The sequence below is a fragment of the Anguilla rostrata genome, chromosome 16 (genome assembly GCF_018555375.3).
Source record: "Anguilla rostrata isolate EN2019 chromosome 16, ASM1855537v3, whole genome shotgun sequence".
In the NCBI taxonomy this organism is placed as follows: Eukaryota; Metazoa; Chordata; class Actinopteri; order Anguilliformes; family Anguillidae; genus Anguilla; species Anguilla rostrata.
In genome coordinates, this window is record NC_057948.1 from 23,455,744 (window position 1) to 23,476,815 (window position 21,072).

The 21,072-nt window shown below is 41.3% G+C and overlaps 1 protein-coding gene across 2 annotated transcripts; it reads left to right on the forward strand.

Annotated features, from left to right (window-relative positions):
* Window positions 1-8,810: 8,810 nt before the first annotated feature.
* On the forward strand, window positions 8,811-20,923 carry syt12 (synaptotagmin XII). Of its 2 annotated transcripts, XM_064314015.1 has the most exons (9): window positions 8,811-9,727; window positions 13,702-13,758; window positions 13,992-14,048; window positions 14,762-14,955; window positions 15,502-15,885; window positions 16,746-16,961; window positions 17,492-17,612; window positions 17,997-18,130; window positions 19,182-20,923. In XM_064314015.1, the coding sequence occupies exons 3-9, from the start codon at window positions 14,003-14,005 to the stop codon at window positions 19,353-19,355; spliced, it is 1,269 nt and encodes a 422-aa protein (XP_064170085.1). In that variant the 5' UTR covers window positions 8,811-9,727; window positions 13,702-13,758; window positions 13,992-14,002; the 3' UTR covers window positions 19,356-20,923. The 2 variants fall into 2 exon arrangements, with proteins under 2 accessions (XP_064170085.1, XP_064170084.1); XM_064314014.1 differs by lacking the exon at window positions 13,702-13,758 and having other exon boundaries at window positions 8,812-9,727.
* Window positions 20,924-21,072: the final 149 nt, after the last annotated feature.

The following is a 21,072-nucleotide window of genomic DNA, read 5'->3' on the forward strand; positions in this document are numbered from 1 at the left end:
AGTCTTCATCGGCGCTGGAGTCGTGCTGTCGTTCGCCATTGCGTTGTAAGAGCCACTGAACACGCAGAAGAGCGCTCTCAGCTTCTATATATGTGTATATCTCTTGGCGTGTTGCCACTCGTTGTTGATCAAGTTAACCAATAGTAACAAAACAATAAATATATGTTTTTATATACTTTTTTTTGTCAGGTTTGTCATTTGCTATTGTCTGGTTTGTGTGTCCCTCTTGTGGTGGAAATTGAGAATTAATTTACCAGTAAAACTTTCTTTTTGTTTGTCCCAAAAGCAATATCGGCAGAAGCACCCCATTTGGTAAATGTTGTTATTCCAATAACCCGCCATTATTTATTAAAATAATAAAAACTATGGCACATCTGTATTTGTGCATGGCATCTAGTTGGAAATTGACCAGTGGGGTTATTGCAATTTAACAAGGGATGTCCGATTACAAAGGTTTTTTTTTTTTTTTTTTTTTAACACAATAGTCACTTTTAACATCGGACTGCAGGTCTTCTTTGTTCTTTGTCTTCTGAGCTTTGTCTATGCACTAGATGTCTGATTGAAGCTGATAACTCAACCTGTGTTTTATGTACATTCCAGATTGATCCCTGTCCTACCATGGACTTCTGTGGACTTTTCATCATTGGATTATTATCAATGTGCATCACAAGTGAGGTTACATCCAAATGAATGTCTGAACAAGATCAGCTTGCCTGTCACTAGAGCCAGTAACTCATTAACACCTGTCACTCATTTCTTGTCATCACTCGTACTGGTATTTTGTCAAAGTTGGACCGAGTTAGAGCAGACGCTGGATTTTCCGTGTACCAGTCATTTGGTACCAGTCACTTTTATTCACAAAATGTCTTCTTTAAAAACATTCTTCATCAACTCCTGCAGAGGAAGGTTTCATATTACCAATAAGAAAACGGCTGTCTGCAGGCAACCTGAGGCTTAGCAAATTGTTGGGGGAAGTTAAGCCATTTTAAAGGAGATAAGATGAAACTGAACTGTGAATAAATTAATCAAGGATTCCTGCGTTATTATAATCACTTGTTTTTTTCCCCTCTCTGTAATATTTGCTGTTATTCCCAGTTAGGTTCCCTGATTGTTAATGATTGTGAAGCTGAATTACCTTTAAAATATGGTTTTATTTGCTCACAAAGCTCTTGGCTAAATTGATCATTTACTGCCCATGAACAGGAAAACACTGCAGAATGAACAGAAACGATGTAGTGTAATGTTAAAAGGAATAAAATAGCTACGCAAATTTTAAGAATTGTGAACAGTGAAGGTCATCAACTAAATTTTCTTGATGGCCAGATTCTTTTTTTTCAACTATGGCTATAGGCTAAAGATTTCCATGTAGTGCTTATGTTTATAAGAAGAAGATGTGTTGGGCGTGTGTGTACATTTATTCTGGAAATATGGCTTGTTATTACTTATTAAACAGTCATGTGTCAGGTACACCGCAGATGCAGATGGAGACATGATGTTTTTCAATTAATCTGAATAATGTGTTTTCCCTCTCAACGATCAAAGACTTTCTTGATGTACCTAAATTATACTTATTTCCCCTTCTCAAAGATCAGAGCCAATAGAATAGCTATGATGAATAAATCTGTGGCAGTTTGGTTGCCTGTAATACCATTCTTCAGAGGAAGTAGAGCATTGTTCACTTCCAAAGTGATCTGTGTTCAGGCTTTTAATCAAGAGAATCTAGAACTTCTGTCAGGAGACCATTTGACATAATGTACATACCTGTGTGGTTGTATATCCTTCTAATTTTCATGAAACATGTATATGAAGCATGTTGGGATATATATATATCATAGCATTTTATCGAGTTCATTGGCGCAGATTATAACCACTGTGAATTTTTCATTTCGTGTCTCCTCCCCCCCCCCCTTCGATTGAGAACATGATTTATTGTGTTTGTGGGTGACGTTGCACTGTGAATTTTTCATTTCGTGTCTCCCCCCCCCCCCCCCCCCCCCCCCCCCTTCGATTGAGAACATGATTTATTGTGTTTGTGGGTGACATGTTGCACTGCTTATTATTAGCCACAAGGTGGAGACACGTACGCCCATTTGCTTGTGTTCGTCTCGAAAAGAGATTACGTCATACGTTTTATCGAGTTTTTCTGACGCAAACGCAACAGCATATAAGGCCATACTGCTAAAAATAAATGTGAAATGATTTTTTTTATTCAAGCTGTTTGATTTACGTAAGTATGGTTAATGCTTTATAATAAAATTATGTACGTCAATCTCAAATCAATCTTTGAACAGGTTTTTACAAATAGTTGCCAGAAAAATGAAATTCAAATTATTGTAAGTATCCTGTGTGACTGCAGGACTGCTTTTAATCAGAAAATATGTATGTGAGCTATTAATGCCAATTTCTAGATGCAGCAATTCTTTTTCAAGACGGGTGAGAACATAAATTGTTTTGTATCTTTTTTTTTTTTCTTCAATTTGACATAAGCAGTTGTGCTTCTTGAGTTAATTCTATGCCACCTACATCTACATGCCAGGAGGACTAGCTTAAGCATTTACCTTCCCCTTATGTGCCTATAAGACAGCAAGTAGGCCACTTTATATAGGCCATACAGTCCACACAGTGCTACTAGAGAGCTTGTGCTGACTGAAGGAGATTAGTATCTCTCACTTATAAGTTATGAAGAGTGGTTCCAAAATGGGTTATAGGGAAGATAAATGGAGATAAAAATAATGATAATCTTATTATAACTGCAGATAATTCTTTACAATTGTGTTTCACACCAGCACAATTTAAACATTGCCCGTGTTTGTGTGCTCTAGTTTACTGTACACAGGCAGTCATTTTGTTTGATTTAATATTTCACCATATCAGGTTGTATTTTATTAAGCGATTTGTCATATGTAATATAGTTGTACATAAAGAAAGTCATGGGCAGAATGATTAGGAATCACTGTAGAAGCCTGTTGGCTCCTGAAATGGCATTTGGAGGAACTATAAATTGTAGTTTATGGACAGCAATCCATGAGCATTGATACATCATAAAAATTATTTTATGGTTCCATTCATCAAAGAAAATGAACATAATGTCCAAATACAAATCTATTTATGGAAGGAAACATTTTAAGCAAAATTATGGACGATGCCTGTAATACTAAAGGAAATGTATAAACCATTGTAATTTAAGCTGTAAACTGCTTTGCACATGAATATCACTCTCATGCATGCATCTCCCAGAAAAAAAAACACATTATTGACTAATTATATCACCAGAGCTCCCTTGTTTTATAAGATTAGTTTATGTAGTGGCAAGACAGATATGAGCAATACTGGGAACACAGTTTGACCTTTCATTGTCTGTTTATTCCCAAAAAGAGTTGTTGACTAAGAGAGCAGTAACTTGTAGGCCCAGGCAGTTATGGTGATCACAAGGAGCCAACAAAGCCTGCTATTGGATGGCTGGGCAAAGACAGGAATTGCTCGTATTGGATAAAAGGTGGGAGTCTCAGTGACTGATGTAACACTTCCCATCTCCAAATACGGGGTTCTTTGACATGTCATTAGGTCTCTGCATGCTGACCTGGACTTTGTAGTTTGTTTATTCTGCTTTGTATATTCTGAGGCTCCCTGTTTATGATGATTTTTGTTCCAGTCATAACTGCAACCTCTGAAATTTATCAAATCCATTTGTGGGAAGTCATCAAATTCAAAGTAAAAGTAAAGCTAATGGAAAAAGCCTGTGCAATCTGTATTGTGTTATTGAGTTTAATTGAAAAATATATATATGGAAGAACTTAAGCTCTTCTTGGTTGCCATAGAAACTGCCATAGACAGGGAGCAAATGTGATATTAGGATATATTATGATATTTTTTTAAAAATCACATCTGGCCATCCAGGAAATTACCCATTTTTGCCTTTGACTGAAACCACCATATGTTGTGGAGAAACAAGTTAACAGTTAACCAGCAGTGCTGGTTGTTTGAAGAGCTGTTCCTTTGTGTGCTTCGTTCAAAGTGCTGAGATCGACTAACTGCCGCTGAGTCATACACTGGGTGGATGGGCTGTAGGCGAGCTTGTGGCCTGAGTGCAGATGGAGCTCTTTGCAATCCATTTCATATATAACTTTTCTCTTGAGCAAGGGAGGGGCCCTGGGTGAACGTGGCAGCTAGGTGCGATGGCAGTTGGGGAGCCATGGAGTGCACAGGCAGAGAAGGTATCATTTAAACCCATGACACTCTAGACTTCATGGAAAGCTTATTGATTTTATTAGAAAGAATAAGCCTCCTGTTTCTAGCTGATTCTCTTACATGTTTCAATTGTTGTACCATTATGTCACCTTTTATTAAAGGCATATCATATCCAATATTAAGATATTTATTTAGCTATTAACCGATTGTTCATTTATTAGAATAATTATTTAATGGAAATGGCAGGGCGGGCGGGGGGTGTATTAATAGGAAAGTGTCCGCCCCCCCCAGCCATTTCCATGAAATAATTACTCTAAATCTATTAATGTAATTAAGCAGAAAGGTAACAGCTGCTAAAGGGTAATCTTAGTTTAATTTCCTATGCTTGCTAACCAGGCTCAACACAAAAACAGGATCAGTATAATTATCAAATAATGGTAACTCGTATTTCTCTCCTGTGAGTCGTTCACCTGCCATCACTGATTAGTCCGTATGATTTATGTCCTCTTTGGAATTGCATTTGGTTATGAGCTCTACATTTAAGGAAACTCATTAATTAATAGTAAAAGTAATGAAAATGAAGATAAAGAGGCTGTGAAGATAAATACATGACCCCTTAAAACCGTAACTTCTTTAATCTTATCTGCTATTAAAATAATCATTAAAAGGAAAGTATTAGGTTTAAAATATGATATTGGAGGGATATAATGTGACCTACTTCTATACGAAGGGAACTTCTTCTGCTTTGTTGCTTATATTTGTCATGTTAATTATCAACCAACGGCTTAAACTCTTGAATGGTAGAACCATATTGAGTCCCAGAGTATGTTCCTGCAAAATGTGCAAACTCCTCTGTGTTTGAAGTGACTCGACGTTTTGCTGGTTTACTCTGCTTCTGACATTTGCTCGTGGTAAAGTTCAGTGGATGCGCTGTGTTGTGTCCTCTGTCCCTGGTTATGGATCAGAAGGCTGACTGTGCCTGTAGACTGTGTCAGCTAACCTGGGCAGGTTTGCTATTTAGTGTGGTCCTTCTGCAAATGTGCAACAGGAAAGTTAAAAAGAGGGTGTAGCACAGTGGCACAGTGGGTAGAACCTCATGGCAAGACGGTCCTGGGTCCTGGCTTTTGTGTGGAGACTGTATGTTCTCCCTGTGTCTGCATGGGTTTCCTCCAGGTACTCCAGTTTTCTCCCACAGTCCAAAGACACATAAATTAGGCTAACTGGAGATGTTCTATTGCCTGTGAGTGAAGGGTGTGTGTGGCCTGCAATGGATTGGCAACCTTTTCAGGTTGTATTCCTGCCTCCTGCCCAATACATGCTGGGATAGGCTCCAGCTCACCCCGCAGCTCTGACTAGGAATAACTGGGTTAGATAATGGATGGGCGGAAAATTAAGAAGACAGCCTGCTTAGTGAATGTCTGCCTTTATTTTTTTTCTGGCAAGGGTGTACAGTCACTGCTTGTCTGGTTTAATATGACTGTTGACATTGTTCCGTGTTTGAATTTTCAGAAATGGGAAATGCTTTCTCTGAACATTTCCACTTTATTGTGCATTTAATCGGTGCTCTTTTCCAAACTGGCCGACACATTACTCCCTCCAAATACAGTACATTATACAGCTGGATATTTTTTATTCACGCAATTCAAGTTGAATGCATTGCTTAAGGGTACAAAAGCAGTGCTCCTGCTGAGAATCAAACCCACAATCTTTCATTCACAAGCCCAGCTCCCTAGCCATTAAATTGCAGTGTGACCCTCATAACACCCCTTGCTATTTCAATTGTACACATTATGAGGTGTGGCCAATATTCCCCTGTCTCACGCTGCAGGGTTCACCTGATATTCTAGTAGCTTGCACTAGAGTGTACAGCTGATATTCCCATAGCTCCTGTTACAATGCATAGTCTATATTCCTGTAGCTCGCATTCTTGTCGATATAGATGATATTCTTGTAATTGAATTACAAGACACAACTAATATTGTCTAAACTCAGGGACGGTTCATTTTCTGTTTGCTGTCAATAGGCTAAATGATGTGTACATCCCAAGGATATATCTGTAGCTCACATTAGAATGCATCACCTGCTACTGCTGTGACCATTGTAAGGCTCCTGCTAGGAAATGTATTGTTTAAGATTTGTTATTTTACATTTGTGAGATTACAGGAACCATCTATATATGCATATTTAAAATTTAAAAAGACATTTTAACTGCCTGATTTGAACCTGTGTTTTAGTCATTAAATAGCTTTCTTTAACGACCCACTCCTTGACAGGGGAGTAAAGTTTTGTGAAACAAAAATGGGTGAAGCTAACATATACTGTGTGTGACTCACTGATTTCAGTCAAGCCTTTTTTTTGCTCAAAATAGCCTAACTTTTTGATTGGTTCAAACAAGTAAATGATTGCCAGGTAATTGTAGCTCCACTCATTACACACTTAATGAAGCCTTACTCTTCTATTACTTGTGGACTGTTTCTTCTTGGTCAACACCTGAGACATACATTACATTTCCAAAAGTATGTGGACACCTGAACATCCCACCCATATGTACTTGTTGAACATCTCATTCCAAAACTACGGGCATTAATATGGAGTTGGACCCCCCTTTGTTACTGTAACAGCCTCCACTCCTCTGGGAAGGCTTTCCAGTAGATTTAGGAATGTGGCTGTGGGGATTTGTTTCCATTCAGCCACAAAAGCATTAATGAGGTTGAGCACTGATGTTGGCTGCTAGGCCTGACTCGCAGTTGGCATTCCAATTCATCCCAAAGGCGTTTGCTGGGGTAGAGGTCAGGGCTCAGTGCAGGCCAGTCAAGTTCCCCACCAAACTCAGCAAACCATTTCTTTATGGACCTAGCTTTGTGCATGGAGTCATTGTCATGGTGAAACAGGAAAGGGCCTTCCCCAAATTGTGGAAGCGTACAATTCTCTAGAATGTCATTGTATGCTGTAGCATTAATGAGGGGCGACATAGCTCAGGAGGTAAGAGCGGTTGTCTGGTTCGATCCCCCGCCCTGGACATGTCGAAGTGTCCCTGATCAAGACACCTAACCCCTAATTGCTCTGGTGAATGCGAGGCATCAATTGTAAAGTGCATTGGATAAAAGCGCTATATAAATGCAGTCCTTTTACCATTTAATATTTCCCTTCTCTGGAACTGGGGGGCCTAGCCCAAATAATGAAAAACGGCCACAGACCATTATTCCCCCTCCACTAAAGTTGGTATTCCATATTCCGCCAAACCCAGATTTCTCTGTCAGACTGCGAGATAGTGAAGTGTGATTCCTCACTCCAGAAAACGCGTTTACACTGCTCCAGAGTCCATTGCTGGTATGCTTTACACCACTCTAGCCAACGCTTGTGCATGGTGATCTTAGGTTTGTGTAAGGCTGCTCAGCCATGGAAACACATTTAATGAAGCTCTTGAAAAACAGATCTTGTGCTGATGTTTTTTCCAGAAGCAGTTTGGAACTCTGTAGAGAGTGTTGCAACTGAGGACAGATGATTTTTACGTGCTACACATTTCTGCATTCGGCGGTCCCATTTTGCGAGCTTGTGTGGCCTACCGCTTAGTGGCTGGGCTATTCCTATACGTTTCCACTTCACAATAACAACACTTACAGTTGACTGGGGCAGCTCTAGCAGAGCACGTTTTGACAAACTGACTTGTTGGAAAGGTGGAATCCTATGAGAGTGCCACATTGAAAGTCACTGAGCTCTTCTGTATGACCCATTCGACTGCCAATGTTTGTCAATTGAGATTGCATGACTGTATGCTTGATTTTATGCACCTGTTAGCAACCAGTGTGGCTGAAATAGAAAGAACCACTAATTAGAAGGGGTGTCCACATACTTTTGGAAATGCAGTGTATGTATCACTTTATATTTTTCACCACCATGACAGTAATACCATTGAATGGTTTCATCAGTCTTCTGCTCAAATGAGTAACACAACTCAAGGCCCACCCCTTTGGAAATTCCTCATATCTGAAATAATGAGCGGTACTTTGATATCTATTGTTGGTAGCTAAGATATCAAGACATATCATGCCATCTGATGCCAGCCCCTGTCCATGAAAAAATAGACTGATGTGTATATATCCAATGCAGGTGTGGGAAGCAATTGTCTATGATGATGGATGGTGTCATTTCAATGCAAATGAAATCAGGAAGTTGTCTTGAATCTTTGCATTAAAAAAATTATGCAGATGACCAATCTTGAACAGAGTAGGTGATGGCTATCAATGAAGTCATTTTGGGGTGTGCACTCTTATAGAACCTGGATGCCTACATTTCTGGTGTGTGTGTGTGCACATGTGTGTGCGTGCATGTGTACACCTGCATGCATGGGCTGATTTCTGTATCCAGCAGTATCCATTTGCATTCTATAAATGGAAAGAAGAAATAATTGAGTGTACAGATGTGCTTATGGTGAGAGTTTTTATATATTGAGGAGGCTCTGTGGGCAATACTGTATTTACTAGGTCAGTGTACATCCATTAAAGAAGAGAAGGATGGGTGTCCTGTCGGGCTCTGCTAGAAGGACAAGCTCTGACTCCAGTGCTATCTGCCCTGATAACAGCATCCTTTTGTCTGCGCTGGGGAACTCCTTCATAAAGAAGGGAAGGGCTTCAGTGACCGCTTATGTCTCCTTTGCTTCAAAACCGTTGGCTCATTTACCCCGCAAACTTTTATTTATCTTTTATTTTTTTGACATCCTTTTTGTGTGTGTATGACATAAGTAAAACTAACCTCACACTTGTCAGTTCGGTCTCAGGAACGAGTGATGTAAACAGAAAATGCAAGGTCTGCAAATCGAAATGCTGTGAGTTGTGGGTCAGTGAAAATATCCGGAATACGAAATCAAATAACCGCGAGAAGACCCACGCAGAGGTTAATCGAATTTTCATTTAGCTTACTGCCTAATTTTCTCTATAGAGAAACGGGGCTTTATTGCTAAATCGGTAGGAACGATATTATGCAAGGCCATCATTCAGTGCAACATACGTTTCAGAACGTATAGCCTATAACCGTCAGAATGGCATTAGTTAACAACAGGCGGGCAATATACTCGGCGAAAGATACCATTAAGATTCAGAATATGATCTTTGCATTAGAAGAATAAGACTGTAGCCTGCATCGCTTTTGCACTAAGCGCTCCGGTGTATTCTGGTCAAGTGCTGGGAGTTGCATTGCAGGGGTGGGTCTTCTGCAGTCGGGAGGAGCGCTCCAAGAGAGATGCTTTTAGCAGCGGGTTTACCAGGACTTCGCGTCGCATGCAGCTCAATGGTGAAACGCTGGCTACGTGTCGTTTTGTAACACAGTCCGCACAATTTGCTCATCAGGGAAGCAGGCTACATGCGCGAATAGCAAAGATAAGCCTCTTCAATCGGGTGCTTGGAGAGAGAAGTGGAACACCATCTCCCGCGGAACGCCGGGCACCTGTGCCGTTTAATGGGGAGCCGTAAATGAACTGAAAGGGGTTTCTGGTGGAGTTTCTCCCCTTTCCTTCACTGCGCCAAACGTAAACTCCAGTTAGGTAAGTGCAATATAGCCTAGTATCTGCCTCAGCTACATCTGCGTCGGTTTCCTTGTCATGTTTGCCCTGATGTAAGTGTTAGCCTATGTTCTTTGCCGCCGGTGCAAGAAAATCTGCTCGTTTATGAGGACTTTGTCTAATGTTGCAGTGGCTCGTTTGCATCTTCCGTCGTCAGACATACACCGTGAAGTGGGCTGATTTTGAATGTAAAGCGATTAACTTGTGTGGAGAATCACGTCTTTGTGTGCATGCTAATTAAAGGATTAAACCCAGTCTTTAGATTACCTCTAGTGCCGCGGTTCACTTGGCAACAGTCGCCTGCAAGATTGATTCGCAGTACACTACATTATAGCGACTTGGTCGTTGAATATGCTTTTAAAGTGTATAAAAAGTTCATCAATATTCTGTATGCAACATTTATGCTGGGTGCTGTAGAATAATTTATTTAGTTGTCAATGCATACTGTAAATGTGTGATTTGAATTTGTGGCCGAATGCAATAAACTGTAATCTTTTTTTAAAAAAAAGGGAGGGGGGGGGGATGCTGGTAATCGAATGAAATCGCGTTATCAGCACGTTGGCAGCATTCGGGACTGATCAATTGGCGGTCCACTGGAGCTGTTCCTTCAGCACCACCTCCACTAGTTTGTTTTCGTCCCGTCACATTTTTTTTTATTTATGAAGAATGGAAAGTTTTGTTATTGTCCTAATTGTATATACATTATACATTTTAATTTTATGTGGGGATTGTGTTCCTGACCCTTGCCCTATTACTTAAACAACTACTTAAATTTTGACCTCGCAAGACGCCTTCACTGTAGTTTTTGGTCTCTATTAAAAGCAGCTCGCGGTTAGAAAAAGCAATGTAATAGAATTCTTGTGAAATAGGCCTTCTTCCTAGCAGGCCTAGAAGAGACGTATTTAATATAATGGCACCAGAATTGGTATCTATGTTTTAACCTCTAAATAGCCTACAGAGCAAAATGGGCGCAGTGCTGTATATTAAGACAGTGTTACTGTACATAGGCTATCTCTACTTCGTTCACAAGACCAGTGTGCTCTCACACACAGCAGAAGTGTAATAATGGTGTCCTGTTGTGATCCTCCCCCATGATCATCGCTCTGTGTACACAGCCTAGCTCTCTCTCTCTCTCTCTCTCCTGCTTAGCAGTCAGCTAAGAGGGCCTTCAGGAATACTCCAGTCAGTCATGTCGTTTATCCAACACCGACACGATGCCTCCAGCTGTATCAAACGTGCACGTGCCTGGCGCTCAGTCCTTGACGAAAGGAACAGTGGGTTTGGATTCCATTCTGAAATCACCCCAGGAAGCAATATTGTTACATTAATAGCGGCCTGTGGAGTCAGGCAGTCTTATAACAAAGAAGGATTTTTAATTCAGTACCCTGGCCAATTTATAATGGAATGGCTAAAGAAATTCGTGCATTGCTGGCAAGATCTCCAATTTAATCTTGATTGATTGCATCAGAGTACACTTGATTGAGAGGGAGCAAAAGAGTTCTCATCTGATTTTCTGATTTAGTCATAATCTAAACAGTGTGCCCAGCCAACACCCCCCACCACCACCACTCCTGTGCATATTTGTTTAGCAGGGTGTTTTTTTTTTTTTTTTTGGGGGGGGGGGGGGGGGGCAATAAAAATGTCAGGTTCTGAAAGAAATGAGAAGCGACTTTGGCTGTATTTGCCGCGCGCAGCGTTCTCTGACGGCGCGGCAGTGATGCAGTTAATTTTATTATGACTCATTGCTCGAGATTAAAAGCAAAGTTGATTTATTACTTCTCCCAATCCTTACTCCTACGGAAGGACAAGCTGACAGTGCACACTTGCCTCCCTTCCTTGTGGCGCTGCATCCATTATTATTGATCAGCGGTGTTTTAGTATAGTACGGCCAATAAAGGGAAGTACACATTTTAATTTTTCTCAGTCTTAATGTAAAACGTTTGCCGCTTTAACGGAGAAGTACATGGCCGCAGTCACAGCAGTGCAGAATTCCCCCTCTCAGCGTTCCTGTTACGGCGCCAAGGCGTACGCCACGGAACAGACGGGCGCCGTGCGTTACCATGGAAGATCTGTCCTGTGCTTGTGTTTCGTGCTGTTTTTTCCTCGCTGCATGAAAATGTTCTAAAAATGTTACATTATTAAATATCTCACGCGGTGGCATGGGCTTTCTGTGCGGCAAGTTTTGAGTTTCGTGCTCTCCCACAGGGTCAGCACCGTCTCTTTAGTCAGGTGAGACTCTAGATCCCACGTTCCCCCAAAACCCCGCTCCAGTCTTCCTGTTACCACGGGGAACTAAAATCAATCGACGATTTTAACCACTTACTGAATCACAATCTGAATAGTGTTAACCACACTCTAAAATAGTATTCCCATTAATCATGCCAAAGGTACAATTAAAATATATTTTTTATTATATTCATCCAGAATAATCAAAAACATTAAGCTTAAGATTAAGTTTAGAGAACACATTTTAAAAATGGGAATATAATCGAAATACTAATCAAACACAAGGAATTAAATTCAAATGTCTGGTAGTAATAACTGCAGCCAGAGTTAATAGGGTGAATAAAACAATAATGTTTCATTTTCAAATTTATTTGACATGAAATCCAAAATTTCCACCAACAATCATTTCAATTATATAGGAAATATATGTACAGCAATATAGTTCTGTGTATTCTTTGACTGTAATATATGATTTAACACTGATTTAGAACACAATGGATTCCTTCTGCCAGAGCTGTGTCAGTTTCTTGATACCTGGGGTTAAATGGCTGAGCCAAAATGTACATTCAAATGCATCCATTCTGCAGATAGTGCTGTGGCCAAATATATTCATTCACCAGCCTATTGATACACACTTCTATAGATTGTCTTTTTCATCAGCTAGTGTAATACCTTGGGCTATAATGGAGCCAGTCAATATGCTAATTTACAAAGATGAATTCCCTAATACCTCCCTGCTGCTGAACTTTGACCTCTGACACCTGACCAGTCAGTGGAGGGTGGGCTGCTCTTACCCGGCTTCCTCTCAGTTCGTTTACATGAGGAAACTTTTTCTCACCACTGTCTGAGTGTTTTTTTTTTCTTTCCACTTAGAGTTTTTTTTTAACCTCACTTGTTTTTTTTTCAGGCCTCATCTTTCCTAGTTTTCTAGTCTTTCTGCTAAACTTCTTTGTGACAGTGTAAAAAGCTCTGAACAAATTAAATTGAATTGAATTGAATTGAGATTGTTCATTCACTTTAATTGGTTAAAGAGGCGGGGGGGGGGGGGGGGGGGTTTGGTTCAAAATGGCTGCCATACATCACTGGATGGCTGCTACATTGAGAAGGCTGAGGTGAGTCATCCAGTTGTCCCTCAGTGCCCCCCCTCCTCCCCCTGCCCTTCAGTTTAAAGCATGAAATCGTTTACATCCATGAAATGCGCTATATAAATGCAATCCTTAATGAATTTTATGTGCTGGATGTTCACATACAGGCTTTGTGCACATTAACACATTACTGGCCTAATGTTGTGCTTAATAAAGCAGGCATTGAAAGGGACTGCCTTTGTGCTGCTTTTAGAATTTTCCATTCCATTTGAAAGAAAAGAAAATGGAAGATTAAAACATGATGGAATGTTGTTGTCTCCGTGTTGTGATCCCCTTTTCCCATGGCTTGTTTGTCTGTCTCTTGATGAAACGATGGAGTGTGGAGATCAGAGAGAGACATCTTCACCCACACACTGACGGATTAGTCTTTTCTGGGGGTGGAACTTTTCTCCCCCGGTCCCTTCTGCCCCTGGTGCCCAGGCTGTGCTGCACTGCACTGATCCAGATGCTTTAATTGGGCCACCCTGCCTTCCCTTCACAAAATTCCCCTCACAATTTAATCTTTCATGCATTTTGCTCCCCGGGTGTAATTAGTGTTAAAGTGCTCCAGTTTCTCTGTGCTTCCCTGCATCTCTGGTGCTGCAGGTAGCACACACACTCCAGCTGCCTTGGAGAGAGAGAAGAAAACAAGACGGAGGGAGGGTGGGTATGGAGACAGGAGGATTGTATGACTCATATGGAAACTATCCAATCAGACTCTCTTTGCTGGGTTATTGGGCTTTTTATAAATATCTAAAGCATCTCATTGTTTTACAGGACCATATATATATATATATATATATATGATTACTAACGCCAAGCTGTGAGTTTCCATTTCCTACTGCAATTAATTACTCCTAACTAGCAATTCCCTAATGGCTGTTTTATTTTGGCAGGCAGCCACACGATGTCCTCAGCTCAGGGCAGGGATATATCAGACTACCATTTGAGCGGTGAGTGTGCGGATGCCCCCCCAACAACACTACAAACGAGACAAGCCCATACACCGTCATTACCCATTGATGGCCGGCTCGTCAGATTACAACTAGTGGGCCATTGACTGATTAGACTACAGGGTATGTCTATGCCATTTTCAGCTTATCATCATGAAAAGACTGTGCTTCCAGTTTTTATTTATTTATTCATTATTTTATTTTATTTTATTTTATTTTATTTTATTTTATTTTATTTTATTATTTTATTATTTTATTTTATTTTATTATTTTATTATTTTATTTTATTTTATTTTTATTTCTTGGAGGGGGGGGGTTCCTTTGATAAATTTTGGAGGACACACTGCAACGTACCAGATGCCATCAAGCCATGTTTCTACAGTGTATTTATGATGTGAGTTTAGCTAGGAGCCATGTCTTTGCCATTTATTTAAACATACCCAGCATATAGTCAACATTTAATACAACATTTTGCCATTATATGATTATTAAGCTAGTGCACAGTATACAACATTACATCATGTGATATAGCATCTCCAAAAAGAATCAATGATGCCTTTATAAAAAATAATAAGCAGCAATGTGGACATTTGTAAAGGACTTGTTATGAAATAATACATTTAACGTTACCTACCATGTGTTAAAAATGGTATGTAGAATAGGGATACCTTTCTGTTAAGTTTGCTGTAGAGCCGTTTTGGTTCTCCCTCTAGTGGTGCGGGACCCGCCTGCCTGGGAGGTTGGGGTGTACATCGCCGGGTTCCTGACACTTTTAGGGGTAGTGGGGATCAACCTGTGGAAGCTGTGGAAGTCTGGGGCCTTCCCCGCACCCTCTCCATTCCCCAACTACGACTACCGCTACCTGCAGCAGAAGTATGGCACCTCCTACTCAGAAGTGAGGCAAAAGGTAAAAAATTAAGGCTTTTTTGAATGAATGTAAATTGAAAGGACACTCAGCTGGACAGAAGAGCAGAGCTTTTATGTGCTGATGAATCTCTTTCCTGTTTTGTTGCATATCAGGGTTTTTAATGCATGAAACCACTTACCGTAGCACTTTTGGGAGGGGGAGAGGTGGGATGGGCTTCCTCATACCCACACCCTCCCACAGCGAACCTTGTTCTTATCGAGTCTTACCTCAAAAGGCCCGATGTCCATGTATGTTTTATTTTAGCCCAGCACTATGACACCTGACTCAACTTATTAACTAATCATGGCATTCAATCAAGAACTTGATAAGAGGAATCGGGTGTCTTCATGCCAGACTGAAACAAAAACCGGCACCTACATCAACCCTTTTCAGATAAGATTGCATGCCCCTGTTCTGGATTGTGGGCAACATGCCCCCCATCCCTGAAAGGTTCTGTTAAAATCTAATAACACCTCTGATGGCCAAAGGGCCGTCTTACACATGGTTTAAACAAGATGACTGTTGCCAATGTTTTTTGTTATGTAGAGGGTTGTGGCCTCCAACCACCGGAGGGTGTCGTCTGTAAGCCGGAAGCCCAGCTTGCAACTGGGGGACACCCCGGATGGTTTTCGCGAGCTGGGGACCCTGGAGCTGATGAACAGGGACCTGGACCCCACGGGCGCCCTGCAGCTGAACCGGTCCGTGTCCACAGACTCGCTGAGCTCCATTTCCTCTATCGCCAACAACTTCGGCCACGACTTCACCGTGGGGCAGCTGGAGGTGACGCTGGAGTACGAGGCGCGCTCCAGCGTGCTCTTCATCTCTCTCCTGCAGGGGAAGGACCTCCTGGAGAGGGAGGAGGGGGACTTCCCCGGCTGCTTCATCCGCGTGACGCTGCTCCCCGAAGAATTCAACGTGGGCGTGTCTAGGGTGAGGCCGCCAGAGCCCACAGCTGCTCGCACTGCGTGCTTAATGCACCGACCGACACTGTTATCACAGGGTTTAATGTGCCGATCACCGCTCTCAATGCAGATTTAATGTGCCAATTACAGCTCTCGTCTCAGGTCAAACGCATCAATTTACGTTGTCATTGCTGGTATGAGTGTGACCACAGTGTTCTTGTGGGCTAAATGATTTGATTGCTGTTCTCCTTGCAGACTAAATGCGATGATCGCTGCTCTCTTTGTAGGCTAAATGTGGTGATTGCTGCTCTTATTTTAAGCCGTGTCCAATTTGCAGCTCACATTGAAGGCTTAATAATAGTGACCTGGATATGAGACAAAAAGAAAACAAAAAGCACTGCAAAGACAGAGCAAAAAAAAAAAAAAAAACATTACTCAGATTAACACAGAGGAAAAAAGTGTAACAAGAGTGTATGTAGAAAGTCTTTCAGCCTCACTTTAAAAGGAACTACGGACAGTTACGACTGGTTAATTTCAGATTTGAGTCCTGTCACAATATTCACTTTTTAAAATCTATAGTTTTATTAATGATCTCATAGTTATTCAAGCAAAAGGAGGTCACTGAGTGCAGTTTAAAGCTGCTCCAGTCTGTTTTTGATGAGTAATGTGGAGAACTGCCTTCAGAGAAATGCTGACCCACTCTGGAACTCTGTGACAGCCGGCTGCAGCCATGCGTAGTATTATTTTCTGCCAGTCGCTCCCAGACATTTCTACTTGAAATTTTAAAAAAAAATGAAAACACATATTGGCAATTACAGGGGGTTTGGTGTGTGGAATTCTGAATGGTTTCCATGTTGTGGTGTTATGCCCCCCACCCCCTCCCAACAGGTCCAGACGAACGCGTTCACGGTGCTGTTTGATGAGCGGTTCTCCGTGCCCTTGGACCCAGCAGCCTTAGAGGAGGGCAGTCTGCGCTTTGTGGCATTTGGCATCGACTCGGACGAGAGGAACATCAGTGCTGGGACAGCTGAGCTGAAGCTGTCCGACCTGGACCTCACCATCAGACCTTTCAACGCCTGGCTTTACCTGCAGGACTTGAACAAGGTACACACGCACACACACACTCCCAATGACCTCTACAGGGGACAGGAGCAGGCCATTAGTTTGGCCCTTCCTGACGGATGTTAGCATGGGTCTTCCGGGAAAGATGTTAGCATGGCTCTTCTTGACGGATGTTAGCGTGAGTATTCCTGACAGATGTTGGAGTGGGTCTTCCTTACAGATGTTAGCATGGGTATTCCTGACAGATGTTAATGTGAGTCTTCCAGACAGATGTTGACTTAGCCCTTCCTGACATATGCTAGTTTGTTAGCTTAGTTCATTATGGTTCCATTGCTCCCCTCCTCCAATCATTTCTAAGAGCCTTGAGGGCTTTCTGATGAAATTATGTTGATCTTTTTTTAATCTGTTATTGTTAATATGCCTTCCATCAATATGATGCAGGGTGATTTTAGGGGTCAGTCCGAGGGATGAGGTGTTCCCTTCAAAGACAATAAAAATGTTCATTGGTGATCACATTCTGGAACGGCCAAACAAATGTCCCTAATGACCGCCTGGTCCTTGTTCTCCTGAAGGCCGTGGATGCTGTTGGGGAGATCCTTCTGTCACTTAGTTACCTACCCACAGCCGAACGCCTCACTGTGGTTGTGGCCAAAGCAAAGAACCTGGTGTGGACCAATGGCAAGACCACAGCAGGTGAGGACCCACATCTGCCTGGGAAAACATTTGTTTCCATGACCTTTTCCTGTTTTTTCCTGCAAATTGTTTCATGTAATTTTGAGTATATAGCGGCATGCCATTCTCTTCAAAGTGCTTGATACATTCTCTGTGTACTTCTAAGCTTTGAGGAGATTGTGAGAACATGTATGAGTAACTGTGGGTGGGACTGTAGCATCTTGCATTAAATGAGATGGAGTGCCAGAATGTCAGCTTTCTGTGAGCTGGGAATCTGAAAAATGTGAGCCCTTTGGTCAGTAGGACAGAGCTGTTGGCTCATTTCTTTTGTCCCAACACAAAGAAAGGGAATGTCCTTCAGTAATAAAGGACAAAATACTGATTTTTTTCTTTCTGGCAATACAGATCCATTTGTCAAAGTATACCTCCTCCAGGATGGCAGGAAGATCAGTAAGAAAAAGACCTCGATGAAGAGAGATGACCCGAACCCCATTTTTAACGAAGCTATGATTTTCTCTGTGCCAGCCATCGTCCTGCAGGTGACTCACTGGGCTGTGTGTGTGTGTGTGTGTGTGTGTGTGCACGTGTATGTGTGTGTGTGTGTGTGTGTGTGTGTGTGTGTGTGCATACGAAAAATATACATCTGATCCTGAAGGATTGCTGTAAGTGAAAATTTAACAGCAAAATGGATGCACTAAGCATTTATACAGTTGCCCTTTAAGGAGAAATGAAGGTTAAGTTAAGGTCCATCTAAACCACTTGTTGTTGTTACACACATTCCCTGTGACGCAGCATCAAAGCCTGACCATGCCTGTACCAGGTGTTACCAGGGATCTCATGGCTTGACACATACAGTAATTGGCCACAGTGTCAGCAGCGCCGCCTCTGGTCACTCAGCTGCATGCGGTTTGCCTGAACCAGCTGCACAGAATTTGCAGTCCAGCTGCGTGGGTCAGCTGGTGGACTGCAGAAGTGAAAAGGAAGGAAACAGTGGCTTGTGACTCATGCTCTTTTGCTGACAGGCGTGCTTGTCTTTGGCCTCCTGCGCTGGCACAGGGGCTCCCAAACTGCACAAACTGAATGAATGGAGAAAGTTGTTTCAGAAATAGTTTCCAGAGGATTGCTGAAACTATTTTATGGACTTTGCACTGAAGGATTAAAAATTAATTACACTCTACAGCTATATTGTATACTGTAGGTTATGAACCTGCTAAGATAAGCAACTGATTGCTTATCTAATCTTTTAAATATTGACCACTATTTTATTTGCTCTGAGAGGATTTTTCTGTGTTTATAACTATAATCAGATATAAAATGTTAACTGCCAGATAATCGGCTGAAGTGTCATTGCCCAACAAAGAAGGGTTACAGTCAGTGAGGCTGTCCCAGTCTCATTGCATACAGAGTTGGGTGTCACTACAAAACGCCTCTATGAATACAACAGAATATTCCAAATTAAGACAGTTTGGCCATTAGGTGGCTTTTCCTATTTAGAGCCTCCCAATTGCTCTTCTTGTGGTATTGAATCTGGACCTTGCCGGTGGACGGTCACAAAAAAAACTTTCTGACACCTGTCTTTGCCACCCCCAGGAGCTCTCCCTGCGGGTCACTGTGGCAGAGTGCACTGACGACGGCCGGGGGGATAACGTGGGTCACGTGATCATCGGTCCTGAGGCCAGCGGCATGGGCATTACCCACTGGAACCAGATGATGGCAACCCTGAGGAAGCCGGTCTCTATGTGGCACCCGCTGCGTCGAAACTAGCCCAGCCCACATCTCCCTGTCCCCTTCCCCATAGTCACAGTTATCTCTGCATGGTGCCTATTGTCTTACTAGTATACGTCGAGGGATTTGAGAGAGAAGATATGGAGTAAAAGAGCTTATTTTTTCAGGAAACTGCTCTTTGTGTCTTTTGAAACCCATTGTACAGTATGTGTATGGTGTTATTAAAAAACAAAAAGAGTATAAATATATAGGCAAAGGTCCGAAATGAGTTTTATATCAGATCTTTAAACGTATATTGTAGAAATTTAGGTACAGTAGCTTTTGGTATGAGCGTGTCTTTGACTGGGAACATGTCTGATGTCCTGGGCTAATTAAAAATCCAGGTTCTCTTATCCAGGTTTATAAATCTATACTTCAGGCTGGCCAAATCTCCACAAACACCCTCAAAGCATGTGTAATATACATGATTATGCTCTGAGTAATATTACATGATACATCTTGTTGTAAGAAGTGTCAGTGATTTTTTTTTCTTTGTCAGAAATACCCATACTGAGCAAATTAACATTCTTGGTTTTCCCTTACCACTAGACAATATTTATTTATTTATTTATTCATTCATTCTTTCTTTCTTCCCTTCATTCATTTACACATCTTTTTGTGAATTGCTCATGTAAAGTTACTTAAACTCATTACGTATGACACCAGTTTTATTTTTATGTGCTATTCATTTTTTATGATCAAACTATTTATGCCCGGAGTAATTATTCTCAAAGTGCACTAGGAAATCTAGCCTTGGATTGTCTTTCTGCTGGAAGGGGTTTTTCCATTTAGAGCCATGACTGACACCAATTTCCATGCTGCCAAATTTAATTCATTGACTGAAGAACCTTAAAATAAAATCTTAAGATGTGGGGGTGTTAGGCTGTTTTACACAAGTAAACCTCTTGAATGTCCCTCGAATTAAAAATCACTACACACTACATGGGCAGGCAATAATATGTTTTATTTTTTGTTATAGAACAATGTTAATTCATGTCTTAAAACATTGTCTATTTGATTTCTGCCTCCACTGACACTTTTACCACCCAAAGTGTCTTCATACCCGGCGTCAGGAAAACTGCATTGTTTGCATTTTGGTATCACTTTGCAAATGTAGCAAGCAACGTATCTGCAATATTCACTGAGGAAAGAAAATGATTTCATTGCACATTAGAAAAACACCATAGGGTTCACATATCATATGAATCGCATTAGCCTACTAACCGAGTAAACGTTGATTATCGTATTTATTCTGCGTTCTGACCCAGTTAAGTGCTGTACCCGAAACACAGCTACAGTTAAATCATGCTGCGGCATTTATACGGATACACCAGTGCATCAACGTTTTAGATTTTATTGTGACTTACTATGTGTTATTCTGTGCCAAATCTACCGTTATTGAAGCAATATTTTCATTTTCAGTGTGCATTTACACATTTTTGTGACTGAGAACTAAAACCAATTTTACAATGCATGATATTTTACAGATCTTTGAAATTGATGTGCCACCACGAAAAAATAAGTCTTGTGTTCAAACATTGTTTTAAATAAAAAATAATGCTATATGACAGATTTGTCTCAGTGTGGTGTTATTAGCTCAATAGAACATGCTATCTAGTGATGAAACTGCATTTTTCCTCCAGACTTCAGCGTGAAAGTAGGTCAGTTTATCGTGCAGCCAATGGGAAGTCTAGGAGTGTAAATGGGGGAGGAGTTT

Excerpts from the sequence above, each read along its gene's own strand:
- syt12 (XM_064314015.1), top strand. The coding sequence starts at position 14,003 with ATGTCCTCAGCTCAGGGCAGGGATATATCAGACTACCATTTGAGCG. Across the intron at positions 14,956-15,501 it reads ACTCAGAAGTGAGGCAAAAG|AGGGTTGTGGCCTCCAACCA; the intron begins GTAAAAAATTAA and ends TTTGTTATGTAG. Across the intron at positions 18,131-19,181 it reads TGCCAGCCATCGTCCTGCAG|GAGCTCTCCCTGCGGGTCAC; the intron begins GTGACTCACTGG and ends TGCCACCCCCAG.